The sequence below is a fragment of the Hylobates moloch genome, unplaced genomic scaffold (genome assembly GCF_009828535.3).
Source record: "Hylobates moloch isolate HMO894 unplaced genomic scaffold, HMol_V3 SCAFFOLD_15, whole genome shotgun sequence".
Lineage (NCBI taxonomy): Eukaryota > Metazoa > Chordata > Mammalia > Primates > Hylobatidae > Hylobates > Hylobates moloch.
This window is the reverse complement of record NW_026652290.1, coordinates 78,071,606-78,094,953: the sequence shown is the minus strand read 5'-3', so window position 1 is coordinate 78,094,953 and position 23,348 is coordinate 78,071,606. Positions and strand designations below refer to the sequence as shown.

The 23,348-nt window shown below is 45.6% G+C and overlaps 2 protein-coding genes across 5 annotated transcripts in view; one reads left to right on the top strand and one right to left on the bottom strand.

Moving 5' to 3' along the window:
* Nucleotides 1-6,164: 6,164 nt before the first annotated feature.
* On the bottom strand, nt 6,165-16,756 carry MCFD2 (multiple coagulation factor deficiency 2, ER cargo receptor complex subunit). Of its 4 annotated transcripts, XM_058428374.1 has the most exons (6): nt 16,672-16,746; nt 11,715-11,807; nt 10,779-11,020; nt 9,928-10,082; nt 8,715-8,874; nt 6,165-6,522 (listed from the first exon to the last, which is right to left on the bottom strand). In XM_058428374.1, exons 4-6 carry the CDS (start codon nt 10,074-10,076, stop codon nt 6,391-6,393), a joined length of 441 nt encoding a protein of 146 aa, XP_058284357.1. In that variant the 5' UTR covers nt 10,077-10,082; nt 10,779-11,020; nt 11,715-11,807; nt 16,672-16,746; the 3' UTR covers nt 6,165-6,390. The 4 variants fall into 4 exon arrangements, with proteins under 4 accessions (XP_058284357.1, XP_032032789.1, XP_032032788.1 ...); XM_032176898.2 differs by lacking the exon at nt 11,715-11,807 and having other exon boundaries at nt 16,672-16,756; XM_032176897.2 differs by lacking the exons at nt 10,779-11,020; nt 11,715-11,807 and having other exon boundaries at nt 16,672-16,755.
* A 140-nt stretch (nt 16,757-16,896) lies between these two features.
* Nucleotides 16,897-23,348, top strand: part of TTC7A (tetratricopeptide repeat domain 7A) — a 159,799-nt gene continuing 153,347 nt past the window's right edge. Inside the window, exon 1 of the mRNA XM_058428372.1 lies at nt 16,897-17,494. The gene's annotated coding sequence lies outside the window, so the exon portion shown is untranslated. The remainder of the gene's footprint in view (nt 17,495-23,348) is intronic.

Here is a 23,348-nt window from a genome sequence, read left to right as displayed (position 1 = left end):
GATAGGCTGACGCCAGAATTCATTCTCTTAGCACTATGCCATAGAGCCTTCTAGGTCAGCCGTGGCACAGGTGTGTTGCATAGGTGTGCCGTGATGGGCTTTTTTCTGAAGCTGAGGGGCATGCTCTGGAGCGGGCGCCGCCATCTTGCCCCTACGCGGAGCGGGAGAATGCAGATCTGAAGATGGGGAGGAGAGCAGAGCCTGGTGGCAGGGTGAACTCTAAACTTGGTCTGGTCTGAAGCCAGTTCATAATTTGGCAAAAAAATTCTCACGTTCCCACCTCCCGGACCCATTTGTTTCTCATTCCAGGTTGAGTTGGTTTTGGTTACTCTCCTCCCCCTATCGCATTTTGTCTTTTCTTCTTAATAACTCCTAATGATTGGATATTAAATGTCCACGATAGATCCTCTTATTTTCTCATCCATTCTCTGTTATCACTTATCTATTTGTCTTTTTGTTCTGCTTTCTGGGAGATTTCCCTGAGCTTATGCTTTAATCCTTTTAAGAAAAAGCATGGGGGAGGGGTATCATCATTTTTATTTCTGGATTCTCTTTTCCAGTTGTTCGTTTTTTTATTGGCATCTGAATGTTGTTCATGGATGTGATGAAGTCCTACTTCTCTGAGGATATTGATTATAATTTTAAAAAGTTATCTTCTAGTCCCTGCATTATCTCCTTGATGTTTCCTTTCTGTTTGTTTTGATTTCTGTTTCACGTTAAAGCTTTCCTTCAGGCTGGGAGCGGTTGCTCACGCTTGTAATCCCAGCACTTTGGGAGGCCGAGGTGAGCGGATCATGAGGTCAGGAGTTTGAGACCAGCCTGGCCAACACAGTGAAAACCCGTCTCTACTAAAAATACAAAACTTAGCTGGGCATGGTGGCGGGCGCCTGTAATCCCAGCTACTCGGGAGACTGAGGCAGGAGAATCGCTTGAACCCGCGAGAGGGACGTTGCAGTGAGCCGAGATCGTGCCATTGCACTCCAGCCTGGGCGACAGAGTTAGACTCTGTCTAAAAAAAAACGAACAAACAAAAAATGCTTTCCTTCAGCTGTCTTATGATTCTAAAGAATCCATTTAGATTTAAGTGTGAGACACTAGAAAGCTGGTCTGATGCTATCGGGGCATGGAAGGGCTCAGTTTGGTGGCTTCCCTGATGGGGGAGGAGGCCAGCCAGATTTTTCATAGGAACTCCTAAATGTCAGGACTTGAAGGTCCTTTCCCTGGGGGCAGTTCAGTTTCTCCAGAAAAAGAACCTTTAACCTCATTCCCAGGGCATGCGAAACTGGCTGCTGTGATCACATGCAGTTCATTGCTGTTCTGTTTTCAGCATGGTCTCTCATTCCCACTCTCTTTTGCTTGGTATTTCCAAGCTGAGAGTTTCTCTGGCTCAATTTCTTCAGTATTCTGAAGAGACAGAGAAGTCACCTGTCAGACCAGGTGAACCACAAACTACTTTGGTCTGGCTCCTATGTCAATACTTTTGTGTTGTTCATTGTACTTGCCATGACCCTTAGTTCCTCCTTGAGAGAAGTCACTCATTAATTCATCCATTCATTCACTCAGCATTTATATGGAGGAATGTAAGAAGCTGAGAAGACCCTTTGAACCTTGCCCCTGAAGAGTCATCAATTTCTTCAAAGCCCCTCCAACCCCTAGTTTTCAAAGAGGAAGGGGGTCAGGCTCTTCAGCCAGGCTGGGGAACAGATGACTGTTTATTTAGCACCTACTCTGTGCCAGGCACAGCACTAGGTGCTTTATCTACTTTCTCTCATTTTGCTAATCCCGTTAATCCTCTGCAGGTAACTTTTATTATAGTTATATTTTAGATGAGAAACTGAAGTATAGAAACTTCAATGCTAAGAAACAGGCCTAGGATTTCAACTCAGGCCTGCCTGAGTCCAAAGCTTGTGCTCTTTCCTCATCTAAGGCTGCCTCTGCTGAATATATTTACCTCCATTTTAGAGAAAAGGAAACTGGGGTGCAGAGATGTTCCTTATACGTTCTGAAGAATTCTTGAGGCAGGCTGCAAGAAGCCAAGTCCCCACGTGTGGGAGATAGAGGGCATATGCAGGGAAGGGCCCATCATGCTGTGTCCCTGATGTCCCAGGAACCTCTCCCATCAGGAGAATTTTTTATAAGGAAGGGCAGGCAAGGACCACAAAGGCCAGCATGGAATAGTTACTAACAGCAGCCAGCTGTGGAGAAGGAAGGTGTTCCAGCCTTGTCTGTTTGATGGGGTGATTCCACTATCTGAGGATCTGCTTCTCTCCCTCTCCCAGCTGCCAACTACTGTGAGCCCATTCACTAGATCCATCCAGAGGGGCAGTTCTGGATGAAGAAGGGTCAGCGCAAGGTCCCAGGGTCTCAGAGGGTAGGGAGGGAGGCAATGATAATTTCCTTTTAAAAGGCAGAAAAAAGTGTGTCTTCTCAAAATGCCAGGGGAGACTGTTTTTTTGCTTGGGTCTGGTATGTTTTCAATAATGCTATCAAATTAAAAAATAGTCGCCAGACCAGGGGAAAACGCTATGCATTCTCCTAGAGAATGGTGTCATAATCGAAATTTGGCCAGAGAATGACGATCCAAAAGTGATTTCATTCAGAAGAAAAAATGCCTAAAAGGGGAAAGTAAGTTTGAATTCTGAGAATTTACTCTTGCAAAAGGAGCAGGGTATAGCCAACGATAGTCACAGAACTATGATAAGAGCAGGCACATGTGAATATTTGTATTAAACACACCCTGCATGTGGCAGGAGAAGAAGCTGATGTGAACAAAATCAACTGCTCGAGGTTTTGTTTCATCAGTTTTATTGGTCATATATCCAGAATTCATCATATATAAATCTTTCAAAATAATGAGCTATTACAAGAATAGTTTACAAGTCAGCTCTGACTGCACAAATACTTGACACAGGAAACCATTTTTACAAATACATATGTTTTCTTATAATACTTTAATAAACAAAATAAGTCTGTATACATCTTACGGCAAATTTTATGTAGTCTCTTTTTCCCATTCAATCATCGTTTCAGGTTTTCTATTACAGAACGTCCATCACACCCAATAAACCAAATTACAATCTGCTGCTGCTTCTTATTTTCAAATATTATTAAGATTCACACTGTTAAAGGGTTTTCTGGGTTCCTTTTCTAATCTTTCCTGATTTGAAAAGAATCCATGTATCTAGGCTAAAGGAGGTAACTTCAACAATATCCCTCCTGACTAGAACTTCTATCTGATTAATCATTATTTGGTGAATTATCTTTTCACTTCCTACTTAGGCTAGGCCAGGTGGTAGTTTTACCCCTGCTGATAAAGTCCTGACATTCCTAATAGTTCCTAAAATGCAAATAAAAAACCCTAGAAACAAGAGTGAAATAGAAATATTAAGAAAGCTAAAACACTATTGATTAGAGAACACACTTAAATTCAAGGTCTCTCCCAGGTTGAAGAAGACAGAAAAGCAATAAAGTATAAGGATGTGGCAGTAGTTGTACAAAATACTGAAAATCTGAAAAAGAGTCATCACTTAAGCCAGTAGTGTATCATTTCCAAAATGTCAGAGGATACAGAATCTTAGACTCTGTGGCTAGGCTGAACTCAGAATCTCAGACTCTGTGGCTAGGCTGACATTCTTATGCTGTGGCTTTGAAATAGCCTAATAGATATCCACTTGCCCAGAGCAAGTAATCATTTAGGCCAGGGGAACTTTACAGAATACTGACCATGTTTACTTGAAGAGATAGGAACCACCAGGGCAAACATTTGGCATTCACTCCACTCCTTCACTGTTACTGAAAAGCATCCACTTGGCAAAGCCTGTTGTTTTACTTTTCAGGTAACGTGAATTAAAATTAAGAAACTAGCAGTATTCTACTACAGTCAAGTTCCTGAGTACTCAGCTTCAATTATCTAATATTCTTGAAAGGATGCTGATACGGTTTGGTTGTGTCCCCCCACAAATCTCAACTTGAATTGCATCTCCCAGAATTCCCACGTGTTGTGGGAGAGACCTGGGAAAGGGGGGGTAAATGAATCATGGGGGCTGTTCTTTCCCGTGCTATTCTCGTGACAGTGAATAAGTCTCATGAGATCTGATTGGTTTATCCGGGGTTTCTGCTTTTGCTTCTTCCTCATTTTTTCTCACCATGTAAGAAGTGTCTTTCGCCTCCCACCATGATTCTGCGGCCTGCCCACCATGTGGAACTGTTAAGTCCAATTAAACCACTTTTTCTTCCCAGTCTTGGGTATGTCTTTATCAGCAGCGTGAAAACGGACTAATACAGTAAATTGGTACCAGTAGAGTGGGGCATTGCTGAAAAAATACCCAAAATGTGGAAGCGACTTTGGAACTGGGTAACAGGCAGAGGCTGGAACAGTTTGAAGGGCTTAGAAGAAAACAGGAAAATGTGGTAAAGTTTGGAACTTCCTACAGACTTCTTGAATGGCTTTGCCCAAAATGCTGATAGCGATATGGACAATAAAGTCCAGGCTGAGGTGGTCTCAGATGAAGATGAGGAACTTGTTGGGAACTGGAGTAAAGGTGACTCTTGTTATGTTTTAGCAAAGAGACTGGCAGCATTTTGCCCCTTCCATAGGGATTTGTGGAACTTTGAACTTGAGAGAGATGATTTAGGTTATCTGGTGGGAGAAATTTCTAAGCAGCAAAGTGTTCAATAGGTGACTTGGGTGCTTTTAAAGGCATTCAGTTTTATAAGGGAAGCAAAGCACAAAAGTTTGGAAATTTGCAGCCTGACTATGCAATAGAAAAGAAAAACCCATTTTCTGGGGAGAAATTCAAGCCAGCTGCAGAAATTTGCATAAGTAGCAAGAAGCCTAATGTTAATCCCCAACACCATGGGGAAAATGTCTCCAGGCCATGTCAGGGCAGCCCCTGACATGTGTGTGCAGCCTAGGGACTTGGTGTCCTGTGTCCCAGCCACTCCAGCCATGGCTGAAAGGGGCCAACATACAGCTCGGGCTGTGGTTTCAGAGAGTGGAAGCCCCAAGCCTTGGCAGCTTCCACGTGCTGTTAAGCCTGCAGGTGCACGTAAGTCAAGAATTGAGATTTGTAAACCTCCGCCTAGTTTTCAGAAGATGTATGGAAATGCCTCGATGCCCAGGCAAAAGTTTGCTGCAGGGGAGGGGCCCTCTCAGCTGCAGGGGAGAGAACCTCTGCTAGGGCAGTGCAGAAGGGAAATGTAGTGTGGGAGCCCCCACACAGAGTCCCTACTGGGGCACTGCCTAGTGGAGCTGTGAGAAGAGGGCCACCATCCTCCAGACCCCAGAATGGTAGATCCACCAACAGCTTGCACCGTGCGCCTGGAAAAGCCGCAGGCACTCAACACCAGCCATGAAAGCAGCCAGGAGGGCGGCTGTACCCTGCAAAGCCACAGGGGCAGAGCTGCCCAAGACCATGGAAACCCACTTCTTGCATAGTATGACCTGGATGTGAGACCTGGAGTCAAAGGAGATTATTCTGGAACTTAAAAATTTGACTGCCTTGCTGGATTTCGGACTTGCATGGGCCCTGTAACCCCTTTATTTTGGCCAATTTCTCCCATTTGGAACAGCTGTCTTTACCCAATACCTGTACCCATGTTGTATCTAGGAAGTAACTAGCTTGCTTTTGATTTTACAGGCTCATAGGTGGAAGGGACTTGCCTTTTCTCAGATGAGACTTTGTACTGTGGATTTTTGGGTTAATGCTGAAAAGAGTAAGACTTTGGGGGACTGTTAGGAAGGCATGATTGGTTTTGAAATGTGAGGACATGAGATTTGGAGGGGCCAGGGGTAGAATGATATGGTTTGGCTGTGTCCGCACCCAAATCTCAACTTGAAATTGTATCTCCCAGAATTCCCCTGTGTTGTGGGAGGGACCCAAGGGGAGGTAAATGAATCATGGGGGCCAGTCTTTCCCATGCTATTCTCATGATAGTGAATAAGCTTCACAAGATCTGATGGTTTATCAGGGGTTTCTGCTTTTGCTTCTTCCTCATTTTCTCTTGCTGCCATGTAAGAAGTGCCTTTCACCTCCCGCCATGATTCTGAGGCCTCCCCAGCCATGTGGAACTGTAAGTCCAAGTAAACCTCTTTTTCTTCTCAGTCTCGGGTATGTCTTTATCAGCAGCATCAGAACAGACTAATACAGATGCTTTAAGCAAGCGCTTGTCCAATAAGGTATTTAATAGCACTTAGGGACTATTAGATGCCCCATTTCTCTTCTCTTTCATTTCTCTTATCTCTTCTCAACCCAGTGTAACGAATCGCTACAGGTTTTTACCAAAATGCTGCAGCAGTAGTTTGAAATGAGTTATTTTGCATTACTAAAGTGTTCAATCACATTATCACGGGTCACATTTGTATATAACCAGGAGATGGCCAAATAACATCTACTGCAGTGATTTTGCAAATTCAGCATAGTCAATGTATCCATCATTGTTCTTGTCATCATCTCTCAAAACACCATCTATTATGTTAATCAGTTCATCTTCGGTCATTAGTGGTGCCTGTTCACTCCCTTCCTACAAAATACAAATTAGACAATGATGAGTTGCACATTTTACCGGAAGAAGTGCTTAGCTAATGTCCAAAATATCTGTGTTCTTTCATGGCACTGTTTATTTAAAAAAAAAAAAAGGAAAAACAAAACAAGAAAATGTCCACGCTCATATGTGTCCAAAAACTTTCAATGGAGTATGGGGCTACTTCTAGGAATCTAGATATATATAGAAAGAATATGTATTATTGAGTCAATTTATCATAATCCAGTTTAGAAATTATATTTGCCAGTTAAAAGATGGCCCTTCAAAATAGGCTTTTGCTTATTTGTTTCATTACGGCTCATTCTTTTTTAATTGGAAAAGTGCCAGTCCTCCTGAGGGTCAGCTCTGTGCACAAATTTGCCTGATAAAACAGAAACAGTGACGAATTGGACAACAAGTTGGCATCAAAACAAGAGGAGGAAGGCACTGCCGATCAGCAGAACCTGTTATGATCTTTGAGGAGAAAGTATTTCCCATGCTCCAAGAGCAGGGGTAGTGGGCTGAGGCCATTCACATCCTTGGCGGGTTCTTCCTTTGCCACATCTCCCACATTCACCCTTCCCTCTCCTATCACCACCACCATCCTCATCTGCCAGGACTGCTGAGCCCTAATTCCTCTGCCTAACACTAGTCTCTCCTCATGTACTTCAGTCTGTCTCCCACAGCCAAGGATCTTCCCTAAACAATGCCATTCTCCTGTGCAAAATCATTCATGCTCTCTGCCGCCTTCAAACCTCACCTGCACTCCTAGCAGCCAATGTAATCCCACTCACCTGGCTAACTTTGCCTTGCTTTCTCTCTATAGAGGGCAGTGTGGCAAAAGGGGAATGACATTAAATGTGGAGGCACAAGGATTTTTTTTTTTTTTTGAGACAAAATCTGACTGTCACCCAGGTTGGAGTCCAATAGCACGATAACAGCTCACTGCAGCCTCGACCTCCCAGGCTCAGGTGTTCCTCCCCACTACCCTCCCACCCCGTCACCCCAGCAGCTGGGACTACAGGCGAGCATCACTATGTCCAGCTAATTTTTGTAGAGATGGGATATCACCATGCTGCCCAGGTTGGTCTTGAACTCCTGGGCTCAAGCAATCCTCCTGCCTCAACCTCCCAAAGTGCTGGGATAACAGGCATGAGCCACTGTGCTTAGACTGGCACAAGATCTTGATTTCAGTTTCTTCACCTAGAAAATGGGAGGGTTTTGTTTGTTTTTTGTTTTCTGAGACAAGGTCTTGCTCTATTGCCCAGGCTGGAGTTCAGTGGCAAGATCGCAGCTTGCCACAGCCTCAACCTCTCAGGCTCAAGTGATCCTCCTACTTCAGCATCATGAGTAGCTGGGACTACGGGCACACGCCACTGAAAATGGAAGTATTAACAATGCCTGCCACTGCCTACTCAAGATGTTGCAAAGATGCAACGAGATCTCTAACCTACTTGAAAGGGCTTCAGAAACTCTGGAGCACTGTACAGTACCACACAAGCCCTCAATTACTGCCACATCCCTGAATCCCTTGGTCTCAATTCACCATTCTTCCCAAATGAAGTAACTTCTCCCTTGCTCTGCAGTTTGAATACGGTCTGTCTTTTAGGCACTGACTCTCATACTCTGGTGTGTAACAGAAATGCCTGTAGCACTTAAAGATACAAATGCCTAGCCCTGGGACTTCTGCCTCAGCAAGTTATCCTTTGCGGGAAAGATTGTTGGACAGAAAGAGGCAGAACACAGAAGAGAAAGAAACAAAAGCACCTTTTTTTTTCTTTTTTTGAGGCAAGGCCTCACTCTGTTGCCCAGGCTGAAGTGCGGTGGCATGATTATGGCTCACTATAGCCTCGACATCCTGGACTCAAGCAATCCTCCCACCTTAGCCTCCTGAGTATCTAGAACTACAGGCATGCACTACCAGGCCTGGCTAATTTTTTAATTTTTGTTTTGTTTGTTTTGTAGAGACAGGGTCTCACTATATTGCCAAGGCTGGTCTTGAACTCCTGGCTCAAGTGATCCTTCCACTTTGGTCTCCCAAAGTGCTGGGATTACAGATGTGAGCCACCATGCCCAGTGGAGAAGCAGCACTCTTGGCACATAAGGACAACACAAGTCAACAAGACTGGGGACCAAATTAACAAAGGGAAGCCTTTCTGTGATACAGTCCCCCAAGCCACCGCCAGACCTACCTCCTTATGGACATGAGTGATGGCTGTGGAGAGTTCTAAGCCATCAAGCAAATTATTGCCATCATAATCATGCATTTTGAAGTAATGGAGCTGCAATTCTTGTGGTGACATCTCCGCCTCTGGTTTGTTGATGACACCTTCTAGATGCTCCATGATATGCCTAAAAATCAACAGTCAGGTTCAAGCCAATTGACAGACACTGGGATCATGCTGAAATCTTAAGGACTCTGAAAAGTTCAAGATCTTAAACTTCCTCCAGCTCAGAAAAACAAACACCAGCAGCGGCAGACCACATTCGAGGATTACACAGAGATAGACAGGGCCTTGAGAGGAGCAGGAAAAGTCAAATAGACCATCTGTTATGCTGGCAGGATTAGGGTATTCTTTCCTCTTTATTATTAGAATTTTGTTGTAACATTTTCAGGCCATCAATTTAAAAATATGTCTTTTAAAACAATTTTTTTTTTTTGAGACAGGGTTTCACTCTGCCACCCAGGCTGGAGTGCAGGAGCATGATCTTGACTCATTGTAGCCTCAACTTCCCAAGCTCAGTTGATTCTCCCACTTCAGCCCCCCAGGTAGCTGGGACCATAGGCATGTACTGCCACATCCAGCTAATTTTTTGCAATTTTTTAGTAGAGACAGGTTTTCCCTATATTGCCTAGGCTGGTCTTGAATTCCTGGGCTCAAGCAATCCACCTGCCTCAGCCTCCCAAAGCACTGGGATTACAGGCGTGAGCCACTGCGCCCAGCCTTAAAAACAAAGGATAACCGAGTATAATGCGTGAGGCTAACTGGCCCAAGACAAAAGCTGCAACAAATGATTCAATGTTTGAATGTGTTGTTTTAAAAAAGGTCTTGTTATAGTCAAGAAACCTTAGCTATTTTCTGGATTCTGCTACTACGACTGTGTATGTGTACCTGTGTGTCTATTTGTATGTGTGTGTGTCTGTCTGTGGTGAAAAAAAGGAGAGACTGGATTCAGGCAAGTAATGTGCCCCATTTGGGCCTAAAGATCTTCCACCTGTGACACAATGATGAAAAAAGAATACCTGACTTATAGGTGGCAATAAGGAGTAAGAATCATCCTTGAAGAATGTCAAGGAGCCATAGAAACAGGAAGAAGGAAAGGAGGACTGAGCGTGCCCTTGCTGCTGGCTCAGCTGCAGATGATGGGGAGGCCCCTGGACCACAGCCCGGGCTGAATACGTACTCTTGGTCGTGCACTGTGTTCTTATCCAGGCCCATGCTGCCGGGTTGGGAGAAGCTGGCTGCAGGCTCCTCAGCCCTGGCGCCCGGGGCACAAAAGGCCCAGAGCAGGCCACACAGGAAGGGGGTTCTGAGCAGGGATCTCATGGTCATCAATATCTGTGAGATGGGAAACACAGAAGAGGAAGGCAGAGCATCAGAGCAAAGGTTTCGTTCAGGGCTTGACATGGTATGATCCTGGGAAACCTGATGAAGCAGTGAGGTTAGGAAGAGAGCTTGTCAAACAGGGCCCAATGCCAGCTCTGCTTTGAGACTGCGGGATGACCCTGGGCACTCCAAGTCACTCAAATGGCAGGGGAAGGCTCATGAGGTTTCCTGAAGTGCCTGCAGAGTGCCAAGCAACACGTGAAAGCTTGAAGGGACTGGAAGATTATTCCTGCCTCCCAGAAGCTACAGTCCACTGAAAGAAATATTTTCTACCAAGAGCACCAGGAAAGGCAGCCAGCGAGTTATATCAGATTATCAGAGAAAGAGAAAACCCTCTAGGAGTTCAGGGGAAGAAATCTCCTCTGAGTGAAGGAAAATCAGAGAAGGCTGATTGAACTGGTGACACTTCAGCTGGGCCTGGACAGATATGCAGGGACTGAAGGACCACAGGAATGGTGGGAGCAGAGTGGCAGGTGCCCACAAGTGGGAAAGAAACTACAAGTAGTTCAGCTGGGCTGCAGCCTAGAGGGTAGGAAGCAGACAGGACAGAGGTGGCTCCAAGGGCTAGACAGGCTGTACTGAACATGGCTCTGCACACTAGGCCAGGGCTTGACATCTCCTGCAGAGAAAGAGAGGAGAGTCACTTACAATTCATGAATGGGAGGTGACATCAGAGCTTGGTTTCAGAATGACTCATCTGGTGGCACAGTGGGGAAGGCATGAAGTGGCAAAAGCAAGACTAGAGGCAGGAGCATGGTAGCCACGGGAAGTGGTCAGTCAGGTCAGATCAAGGTCTGCGGCAGTGGACAAGGAGAAGAACACCTTAACTCCTCCTTCTGTATCTCCTGGGTGGTGACAGTGGCAAGTAACTTAACCACGGTGAGCAGGCACTGGAAAGGAAAGTTACAGAGAAATCAGGATGCCATCAGGGACTCCCAGGGTTTGGCCACACTTGGAATTGTGGTCAATAAGACGACACAGTCAGCTACAGAGCAAGCTCTCAGAGGGCAGGGAGAACTTTAATCCCACCAGTATTACCCGCCAAGGGTCAGGCAGGCCTTTAATAATTGTTGATTCAACGGAAAGTCTTGGTCTGTCCTAGGGCTGACAGACTGACTTCAAAAAGGAAGGTGAAGGACAGCCAGGTGACCCACATACAAAAACAAAAGACCTGACCAAACACTCACTTCCCAAAAGGCAAAACAGATTGTGCTAGGTAACAAGGCCAGGGATTTCTGACAGGCCAATTGTAGTCCACAGCCCCAAACCAGCAGTGGTAAAGACAAACCATAAGGCACTGGTCATCCCCTTTACATGCTACACACAGGGCTCAGCTCAGAAGCTGCAGCTGTCTCTGTGCCTGGGGCTGAGAGGTAGAGGTGTTATAGTCCCTCTTACCCATCCTAAAAGGCTCTCAGGGCAGAACCCTGAGAGTATGAGTGTGCCACCCTACAACACTTAGAAAAATTTCCCAAATCCATTTTTCCCATTACCAGTATTGCTTCCCATGGCCCCCTCTTTAAAGGGGACAATAGTCACTGGGATGTCTAACTTCCAGGATAGGCCAGGCATGGTGGCTCATACCTTTAATCCCAGCACTTTGGGAGGCTGAGGCAGGAGGATCACTTGAGGCCAGGAGTTTGAGATCAGCTTAGACAACACAATGAGACCCCATCTCTACAAAAAATAAAAAATTAGCTGAGCATAGCAGTGCACCCCTATACTCCCAGCCACTCAAAAGGCTGAGATGGGAAGATTGCTTGAGCCCAGGAGTTCAAGGCTGCAATACACTCCAGCCTGGGTAACAGAGTGAGACCCTATCCTCAACTGCCAAAAAAAGGAAGAAACTTCCAGGGTGCTAAAAAGCACCTAGAATCTAGTCTACTTCTAAACAGTGACATCAAAATGCAATCTGTCTCAGACCTTTTATTTTTTTAATTTTTATTTTTTTGAGACAGAGTCTTGCTCTTTCGCCAGGCTGGAGTGCAGTGGCACAATCTTGGCTCACTGCAACCTCCACTTCCCAGGTTCAAGCAATTCTCCCTCAGCTTCCGGAGTAGCTGGGATTACAGGTGCGTGTCACCACGTCCAGCTAATTTTTGTACTTTTAGTAGAGACAGGGTTGCACCATCTTGGCCACGCTGATCTCACACTCCAGACCTCAGGTGATCCACCCGCCTCGGCCTCCCAAAGTGCTGGGGTTACAGGCATGAGCTACCGTGCCTGGCCACCTCAGACTTTTTATATCCATAGTTAAAAAAAAAAAAAAGCAATCTGTCATACATAATAGGAAAGAATGCTCAATATACATTGAATGAAAAAGAATAGGCTGCAAAAAAGCGATAAAGAATAATACACTTTTGTAAAATAAAAATGTGTATTTCCTACACAAACTAATAACAAAGATTATCTTGAGACATGAGATTAGAATTGTGATTTTCAGCCGGGCACGGTGGCTCACGCCTGTAATCGCAGCACTTTGGGAGGCCGAGGCGGGCGGATCACGAGGTCAGGAGATCGAGACCATCCTGGCTAACATGGTGAAATCCTGTTTCTACTAAAAACACAAAAATAAAAATTAGCCAGGCGTGGTGGCGGGCACCTGTAGTCCCAGCTACTTGGGAGGCTGAGGCAGGAGAATGGCATGAACCTGGAGGCGGAGCCTGCAGTGCGCCAAGATCTGCTACATTTTTTTATGAATATGTATTCAATGTAATCTATCCTATAATTTTGTCCCAATACTATATGGATCGGATACAAAAGGAGTTTCCAGTTAATTCTTATCTCCACAAAATAATTCAGAAACAGTCAGAAACTACACTTCCAATTTTACCAAATAAAAGTGCCCAGACCTTGGCCAGGGACAGTGGCTCACGTCTATGATCCCAGCACTTTGGGAGGCCGAGGCAGGCGGATCACTTGAGGTCAGGAGTTTGAGACCAGCCTGGCCAACACAGCGAAACCCATCTCTACTAAAAATACAAAAAAAAATTGCTGGGCATGGTGGCATGCACCTGTAATCCCAGCTATTTGGGAGGCTGAGGCACAAGAATTGCTTGAACCCGGGAGGCAGAGGAGGAAGAGGCTGCAGTGAGCCAAGATCACACCACTGCACTCCAACCTGAGCAAGAGAGTGAGACTGTCTCAAAAAATTTTTTTAAAAGCGTCCAGACCCTGACAAGGCCACTGCCACTGTACCTGGTACCACAAAACAAGGTTTCAGGTTACTCCTAGCAGTGACTGCCTAGGCCATAGCAGAACAACTTGTTCTGACCACACATCTCAGAGTTCTGGGACAGGAGGGATTAGAGAAGGGAATCAAGCTCCTCCCAAGCCTTTCAGACTCATTTACATCAAATGTCTCTTTCTCCAGTGAGGCCTTTTCAATTCCAAGTCTGGCATAGGTATTCTTCCTGCAGGCTCCCAAGTGCTTCCCTTCAGAAGGCTCCCGTCCACAGCTGATGACAGCTGCAAATTAATTCTTTTTTTTCTTTTGTTTTCTTGTGTGTGAATGAATTCTTGAAAAACTGCCTGATTACTTGTCAGTGCCCCTTGCTGGATGGGCTTCGAGAGGATTTGGACTGAATCCACATTCCCAGTATCAGGCACAGTGCCTGGAACAGAAGCTGCTGGTTCTTAGCCTGTGTGCCATGGTCCTTGGGGAGCTGGGGGGATTACCACCTTTGCAGATATGCTGCCAATTTTTAATGTCACTGTAACAAGATGAAACTTTTCTTTTGGAGATATCTATCATGGAACTCATGGCACCATTTCCTCCAACTATGTGATTGGATGCTTAGTATATCAATTTGGTGTGTGTGTGTTGGGGGTGGGGAAAATTCTATTTAGATAACACCAAAAAGCAAGCAAGCGATTAATCATATAGTAACTATGAGTCCAAAATATCCCTTCTTTAAGGGAGGTGGGATAAAGGCCAAGAACCACTGATTTTGAACTTGTCTCATTTTGGTTTGCTGTTGCAAGTTTCTAACCATTGGAATGCAACAAAAGCCAAATCGATAAACATAAAGAAAAAAAATTCCTCCAAGTAGTACATTGAAAACAGGGAATAGGGCTGGGCATGGTGGCTCATGCCTGTAATCTCAATACTTTGAGAGGCTGAGGCAAGTGAATCACTTGAGCTCAGGAGTTCAAGACCAGTCTGGACAGCATGGCGAGACTCCCTCTCTAATTAAAAAAGAAGAGGAGAGAGAGGAAGAAAGGAAGGAAGGCAAGCAAGGGAGGGAAAGATAGAAAACAGGGAATCTAACTGCTAACTAACAAATTAAACTGCTGACAGTCAAGAGAAAGCATAAGCAACTCCCTCTACCCAAATAACAGGTTGCATCATCCATGCTCTAACTACTTAGCTCAAGGCCATGGGCAAACAGCCTGAAGCCCTAGCTCACTGGCCTTCTTTAGGAAATATATAAAGGCCAGGCTGAAGAAAAACCCAAGGGAGGAGAAATTTCTGCAAAGGGACTTCAGAGCACAACCCATACCTTGGGACAGCCCTCACAAGGCGCAGCCTCAGTCCTGGGAGGGCAGTGCTGGACCACGAGCAGCAATGCACCTCCCAGTGCCTTGGCTGTCATAGTGCTCCCCTCCTGTTCTGCCAGCCTCTTCCTGTACCACAGCCTCCGCTCCTACTGGTTCCATCTGTCCATCTCCAAACTTCCTTCCAGGACAGGTTCAAATGTCACCTCAGGATTCTTCCAGCCAAGACCAATTGCTCTCTCATCTGACCTCAGTCTGCAGCCTCTCACACTCATTTGACCTGAACATACGATCACAGGTTGTTCTCCTTTTCCGTTTTTCTCCTTTCCTCCCTCTCTGAGAGTCAGGACCCTCTCTCCTCTGGCTCTCATTTACCTTACTGATGTCTGCTGAGCTGACCTGGCTCATCATTGAATCAGGGAAGTGAGTCTTGGCACCTAGGTGTATTGTTCCCTATCCCACAGCGAATCTAGCCTAAGCTGGAACTTCCTTTGGAGCCTTCCAGTGGTTTGACCTGGCCCAACCCTTTCCTCCTGGTGTGTCATCAGTCCTATCACCACTAAGAGTTTGCGGCCAGCCTTCCTGCCAGCAGCTAATAGCAGCTTCTCCCTCAAGGGGCCCTTGGTTAAGAATTCAAACCTAAAGCAGCCACACTCACCAACATCCAGACATCCTGTACCCACAGCCAGTGCCAAAGAAAAACTGACCAGTACTGTCTCACTTACCCCTGTCATGGTCCTGGAATGAAGGCAAGAAAATAACCAAGTTCCTACGCTAAAATAAAGAAACCTCTACACGGACTGAGGGTTGAGAATTGGTTCTGAAAAAGCAGGCGTTTAATATTAATAACTTGATCTATTTGTTCATCTAGGGAGCCCAAGGAGCACCCATGCTTCATTTATACATTTAATGACCGTACTAACAGCACAAGGTACTGAAGATAGTACTATGACCTCGACAAACTCCTCTCACACAGATTACAACCTGGTAGAAAAGAGAGATCAGCAGGCAGACACCCACGGGATACCACGAAACCCCCAACTCACACCTGAAATAACACATGAAGGATAAGAAGGATTATTTCAACCAAAGGACAGTGCCTCAGACATAAGGAACATATTGAAGGAACATGTAAGCCCAGAAGGAACTTGCTCTGATCTAAGAACCAAAAAGGATTCAGTATGGTTGAAGACAAAGTACAGTCAAGACAAATGAATCTAAAGTTAAAAGAAGACAAGTCATGAAGGGCTTTGCAAGCCCCGTTCAAGAGCTTGGAAGGGCAATGAGAATCCACCAAAGGGAGGTAAGGGAATAGGGGGACGGTTCCGGTGACATGATCAGATTTCCGTTTTAAGACCATGGCTCTAGCCTGTCCGTATAGAACAAACTACAGAGAATGAAGAAGAGATGCAGGGATCATCAGGAAGACACCGAGGTAGTCCAGAGAAGAAAAGGTGGCCTGAACTAGGTAGGACAGGGGGATGGGACTGGAGAATGAACGTATCCAAGACAGCTTTGCGAAGGATTAGATGTGCGTGGGTAAAGGAATGCAGCAAGTGAGAATGATGCCCAGTTCTGGCTTAGGCACCCGGGTGGATGGCCATGCCCAGAGAGGGAACACAATAGGAGATCAGCTTCCCCCGCCGGGCCCGACAGGACCTGTGATCTCCCCGAGAGGGAGATGGGGGAACAAGGAGCAGAGGGAGAGTAAGGCCTCCGGCCCGCTGCTTTTGGGCCGCGCCACAAGCAGTGTCCACCCGACACAGCTGGTCCCACAGGCCGATCCTCGGGTCCCCAGGGACCAGGGAAGGGGGCGGAGATCTGCCCAGCCGGCCCTGTCTGGCTCCAGAGCCCCCGGGGGGGGCACAGGCTTCCGCCCTGGGAGACAGGCCGTGCTCCTAGCCGGTTAAGCGTTCCGAGACGGCCTGGGGGCCCAGCCCCCGCCCCCAGACCGCTCCTGCCTCTCATCTTGAGCCCAAGCCCCCAGCTCACAAGAGAAGCGCTGGGATCCCGCCAGCTGCGGACGGTGCGCTGGTTCACTCACCCTTACGGTCTCCGAAGCAGACGCGAAGCCCTCCAACGTGAGCCTCACCAGCCCCCGTCCCCAGAACGATCTTCCTCGGCCTCGCCCCGCCCCCCCCGACCTGCCCTGCGCACGCGCGCTCCCTGCCGCCCGCCCATTGGCGCCGCCGGGCCCCTCCCGCTGCGCGGCAGCTGGCTGTGAGAACGGTTCGCGTGAGTCCACGTGTAATGGGCCCGCGCCCAGCACTGGCGGGACTGACGCAGTTTTTCTATCTGCTTTCCCGAGGGCGACACACGGCTCCACTCCAGTTGGGCCACTGGACGCCCTAGGGGCCCGGCAGGTTGCTGGGCAACCCCGGAAGCCCTCAGGAACGTAGTTCCACGTGCGACGTAGGATGGCGGATCCGGATGGGGCGGACTCCAAAGCCGGCTCCCAACTCCGCTCCCTCTCTCATATACGGGGCCCTTGGTTCAGGTCTCTTGGTTCGTCCTGCTGCAAGTTGGGAAGAAAGATAATAGGAATGCTAATTCCTTGCTGATGAAACGACCAGAACACGCTGGAGCCGGCCTTGTACCCTACGTTTCAAGACTGGCCTGCTTCCGGCGTCTGCCCGCTCCACTGCACAAGCTGCGGCAGCCGTTCGCTTCCACTGGAGTCCCAGCAAGACTATGCGACCCAGTTCAAATACCACCTTCCCTGTGTCGTTCTTGAAATCAGCAGCTTTTGTCATTCAAGAGAGGACAGATTACTTAAAAACAGACTCAGGAACAAATAGGGAAACGAATACATCATCCCTGTATAATCCTGCCCTTACACCTGTGCTCCTATACGGGATTACCATTCAGTGAGTATCTATTGACCTGATGGATAAATGAGTGTAGGACTGTCGTTTTGTTTTTGTTTTGTTTTGTTTTGTTTTGAGACGGAGTCTCGCTCTGTCCCAGGCTGGAGTGCAGTGGCACGATCTCGGCTCACTGCAACCTCCGCCTCCCAGGTTCAAGCTCTTCTCCTACCTCAGCCTCCTGAGGAGCTGGGATTACAGGCGCGCGCCACCATGCCCGGCTAATTTTTGTATTTTTAGTAGAGACGGGGTTTCACCGTGTTGGCCAGGCTGGTCTCGAACTGCTGACCTCTTGATCCTCCCTCCTCAGTCTCCCAAAGTGCTGGGATTACAGACGTCAGCCACCACGCCCGGGAGGACGGTCGTTTTTTTAAAGCCCTTCTCCCATTTCTGTCCATAAAGGTACATAATCGTTTTTCAAATGAGCCTGGGTCCGGACAGGAAAGACACAGGAAGTGGCTAAGTAGTTGGATGCCTTGAAAGTTGGCTAACGCCACTGCCATTGACTGTCTCATTCCTTTTCCCACCTTCATCTGAGATTGAAATCTGCCACCCTTATCCCAGAGAAAAATCCCATAATCCCTAATTTTTTTTTTTCTTTTTTTAAAGAAAAGAGTCTCCATGTTGCCCAGCTCGTCTCGAACTCCTGAGTTTAAGCAATCCTCCCACCACCTCCGCCTTCCGAAGTGCTGGGATTACAGGGGTGAGCCACCGCGCCGGGACAAAGAATCCCTAAGTTTTGAGGAAACCCTATTAATTCAAGACCCATTCTTCTTTCCTTGCTCTGAACTTTGGATTAGTTTGATCTAGTTCCTCTTTCTTCCTGCATCTGCCATTCATCCATCTCTTCATTCATCCAACCCTCCCTTTGTTCATTTATTCATTAATTCAATAACATTTCTTGAATATCTTCTGTGTACTAGGCACTCTACTAGGAGCTACTAGAGATAGAAATAAGACAAATGAAGTGTCGATAAATTAGTGTCTGGTAGATGGATAAAGTGTTCTCATTCTAGCCAGTGCTTTCATTTTTTTCCTATGGATGTTATCCTCTGTTATGTCTCTCTTGAATCGATAGTCACTCCCTCTCTACCAGATAATTCCCATCAACATATAAACTTGCTCTATTTTCTCCCCCACCATACCACTGAAACTGCAATCTCCATGCAAATCTAGTGGTCTCTTTGATCTCTTGTTTTTATTTTACTTGCCCTCTCAATACTGTTTTATCAAAGCCAACCACTCTCACTTAGAAACACTTTCTTCTCTTGTTTTCTGACACCACACACTCTGGGTCCTTCTGCTACCTCACTGGTTATCCTTTCTTGGACTTCTTACTTGGCTTCTCAACCTATAATTATCAAAGTGTTCAGGGTTCTGTTCTGAGTCACCTTCTCTACCCACTCTCCCTGTGTGAGTTTACCTAGTCCTGTGCTTTAGATACCATTTATAAATAGATGACTCCAGAATATGTCTCTCTGACAATGACCTCTCTGTGTAATTCCTGACTCCTGTAAATAACTGCCTACTTGACGTCTCCATTTGAATGTCAGACTGGCATCTCAAACTTAATGTGTCCCCCCAAAATCTTGATTTTCACCCCGAAACCTGCACCTCTCTCAGTCTTGTCCATTTTAGTAAATGTCACTGCTACTCATTCTGTTCAAGCTAAAATTCTACGAGCTATTCTTGATTTATCTCATCCCTTTACCTTTAAATCCTTCAGCAAAGCCTGTTGATGCTATCAAAGTATATCCTGAGTCTTTGACTTCTTTCCATCTCCACTAAACCATTCTAGTCCAGTAGTAGATGATGCTGCTGGACTACTTGAGAGAGAGCTTCCTAACTGACCGTCCTGCTTCCATTCTTGCCCCACTGTAGTCCATGAGTGAGAAGCCACCTTTGATTAAGCCATTTTATAGGTGGGTGTTCTGTAACTTGTAGCCGAACCCATTCCTAACAGGCAAATAATTTGGTACCAGAAGCAGGATGCTAAAAACAAGATACTAAAATGTGGAATTGGCCACCTGGAGGTTAAGGTAGCCAGTGTTAAAAGACTCTCTTTCAAATTGGAAAGTTGGTGACCCTTATAAGCAGTAGTGAAACTGTCACTTGCTGGACCTTGGATACAGGCCACGTGCCAACCAAAGCTATATTTTTGGAGAAATCTCAGGAGCAATATGGAACATTAGTGAGTGTTGCCTTTTCTAGTAGCTTTCAGCAAACTCCTTTAAGAGAGGGGCAACTCTACATTAGAAATAACTGATTTGAAAGCAGAGATTAAAGAAAGTAACGACTAGGTAAGAGAGGATCTCTTTACCTGCAACCTACTATTTAAATTGGCCAAGAGTCTCATAACTTGGAACCTTGCTGAAATACCCCATTTACTTTGTGTACTCAGGTTGAAACTAGTACAAGTAGAGACAAAGAGGTGGCTTTATCAGGAGATAAGACGGCCATCCCAAGATACCAGAATGGCCTCTAGGTGGCACCTCTTTCCTCAGCTGTTTTGAATTGTCTCAAGACAATATTTTACCTATGTAGGGGATTCCAGAGTGGATGAGAACAGGGGTGAAAATAAGATTTCAGTTTACACCTTTTAATGTTGCTTTGATGTTGTAAACTATATATTACTTATTTGTAAAAATAAATAGAAAAATATTGAATAAAAACAATTTAAAGACTCTAGATAGGCTGGGTGTGGTGGCTCACGCCTGTGATCCCAGCACTTTGGGAGGCCGAGGCGGCAAATCACCTGAGGTCAGGAGTTCGAGACCAGCCCCGCCAACATGGTGAAACCCTGTCTCTACTAAAAATACAAAATTAGCTGGGTGTGGTGATGCATGCTTGTAATCCCGGATACTTGGGAGGCTAAAGCAGGAGAATTGCTTGAACCCGGGCGGCAGAGGTTGAGGTGAGCCGAGATTGCACCATTGCTCTTCAGCCTGGGCAGCAAGAGCTAAACTCTGTCACTAAATAAATAAGACTTTAGGTAAGTTATTTGTGATTACTATACATGAAATTGATCAGAAGTCTAACAAATGATTGAGGTAATCCTGTGTCCCTAAAATCTCAAGCCTGGTCAACAACAGTCTGTTGCTGTTCAGCCCTGTGGTAATCTCTGAACCCTGGAATTCCTTCCAACAGGGAGTAGGATGCAAAAAGTGTGCGTTCTGCACAACTAGAGGAAAAAACAAGGGTGCGGCTTCCAGATTCTCCAACTGAGAACTTAATACACTGTCACCAAAGAAACTGCAGTTTCGGCCGGGCGCGGTGGCTCAAGCCTGTAATCCCAGCACTTTGGGAGGCCGAGGCGGGCGGATCACAAGGTCAGGAGATCGAGACCATCCTGGCTAACATGTTGAAACCCCGTCTCTACTAAAAATACAAAAAATTAGCCGGGCGTGATGGCGGGCGCCTGTAGTCCCAGCTACGCGGGAGGCTGAGGCAGGAGAATGTCGTGAACCCGGGAGGTGGAGCTTGCAGTGAGCCGAGATCGTGCCACTGCACTCCAGCCTGGGCGACAGAGCAAGACTCCGTCTCAAAAAAAAAAAAAAACAAAAACTGCAGTTTCTTTTGTTTAGAGAAAAGGTCTTGCTCTGTCACCCTTGCATTGCATGAGGGTGACCTCAATGGGTTGCATGTTCTAGGCTCCCCTGTCAGCTGGGATGGGGCTTTGTATTTCTCTCTCCCTTATTCATATTTCTGATAAGGTGAACTGTGGTGTTAAAAGCTTGGAATTTTGGCATGTGTTGTGTTGTTCTGAATTCAGATATACTATAAACTGGGGTGGTGAAAATGATGGCCATCTGCATTTGATGACCTTGCTTCTTCCATCCCTGACTTTATCAAAGCACACATCACTCCTAATGAAAAGTCTGACTGTTGATTTCTTCAAATTCACGTTGGGGGAAGGCATATATATTAATTATGTATACATTAATACATAATGTATGTATTAAGTCACATAAATGAGCATTCCTTAGTATCCCTTTTGTCTCCCTCTCCTCTCTCATCATGTTGTTGTTTGAGGTTTTTGACATTAGTTATTCTAGATAAACATTCTGTTCTTCAGTCTTAGCCTGTTTTTTGAGACGGAGTCTTGCTCAGTCGCCTCAGGCTGGAGTACAGTGGCACAATCTCGGCTCACTGCAATCTTTGCCTCCCGGGTTCAAGTAGTTCTCCTGCCTCAGCCTCCCAAGTAGCTGGGATTACAGGCGACCACCACCATGCCCAGCTAATTTTTTGTATTTTTAGTAGAGATGTGGTTTCGCCACATTGGCCAGGCTGGTCTCGAACTCCTGAACTCATGTGATCTGCCTACCTCAGCCTCCCAAAGTGCTGAGATTACAGACATGAGCCACCATGCCTGGCCTTAGTCTTATCCTTTAAAAAAAAAATAATAGATACAGTTATCAAAAATTTTGATCACCCTGACATCCCATATCTCTTGAAATTTCTCCTGAACTTGCCTATCTATTTAAACACTTCTTTCAAAGGCATTTTCATTATGAATTTTGTGTGGCAAACTTCTGAGGTCTCCCCTGCCTGAGGATATTTGTATTACTCTCACATTAAAATGAAAATGTGGCTGTCTACAAAACTTCTGAGTTCTTTTCCTTCGATACTTAAAGAAATAAATATATGATCATAAGAAAAACTATATGATAATTTTTAAAAAGCATCTGACAAAATTTAATCCCTATTCATGATTTAAAAAAAAAAAACTTTCAGCAAACGGAATAGAGGGATACTCTCTCAATCTGACAGGGCATCTGTTAAAAACCCACAGTTAATATTCTTAGAGTGAAAGACTGAATGTTTTTCTCTTAATATCAGGAACAAAGCAAGGATGTCCACCTTCAACACTATTGAAAGTGCTTTAGTATATTCATTTTACTAGAGCTTTAAGCCATTAGAGAACAAGATATAAAAGGCATACAGACTGGGAAGAAAAAGTAAAACTACCTTTATTCACAGGTAATATGATCATGCACATAGAAAATCCTAAATAACCTAGAAAAGAGCTAGAGCTATTGATTTAGCAATGTCACAGGATACAATATACAATTAATGGTATGTCTGTATATGAGCAATAAGCAAGTAGAAATGGAAATGCTTAAAATACCATTATAATAGCATCCTGGAACATGCAATACTCAGGGGCAAGTCTAATTCAGTTATTTGGAGCATACTTTGTCTTAATAGTCTAGTCATTCTGTTCTCTGAAGTTCTTGTGCTCTAGTCCTGCAACGGTGTCTACTCTTTTGTCTCTTGTCAAAGCATAACTCAAAGACAATAGTTATCTTCATGCAAATGATATGCTCACTTTAAAGAAAATAATCATTAAACTCTATCAACAAAAAAAAAGGGTTTATAAGACAGCAATCCCCAACTTTGGCACCAGGGACCGGTTTCATGGAAGACAATTTTTTCATGGAAGTGGTGGGGGGAGGGACAGTGGTTTCAAGATGAAACTGTTCCACCTCAGATCATCAGGCATTAGTTAGATTCTCATAAGGAGTGTGCAACCTAGATCCCTCACATGCGCAGTTCACAGTAGGGTTCGCGTTCCTATGAGAATCTTATGCTGCCACCGCTAATCTGACACTGACAGGAGGCAGAGCTCAGGCGGTAATGCTCGCTCACCCACCCAGTGCTCACCTCCTGCTGTGCAGCTGACCCACACTAGTTGGGGGCTGAGGGCCCCTGTAAGAAATAAGGGAGATAACAATAAAAAACTAAAGACATTCTGGGAACGAGAAGTTTTTGGATTTTTTTGGTTTTGTATTTGAGTGGAGGAAAGCTGATTAGCTGGCATCCAGCAAAGAGTCTAGTCTGTGAAGCGTGCCCTTGA

Coding starts and splice junctions, on each gene's coding strand:
- MCFD2 (XM_032176898.2), bottom strand. CDS start 10,076: ATGACCATGAGATCCCTGCTCAGAACCCCCTTCCTGTGTGGCCTGCTC. Junction 8,875..9,927: donor AACACAGTGCACGACCAAGA/GTACGTATTCAG, acceptor GTTGATTTTTAG/GCATATCATGGAGCATCTAG. Junction 6,523..8,714: donor TCACTCATGTCCATAAGGAG/GTAGGTCTGGCG, acceptor TGTATTTTGTAG/GAAGGGAGTGAACAGGCACC.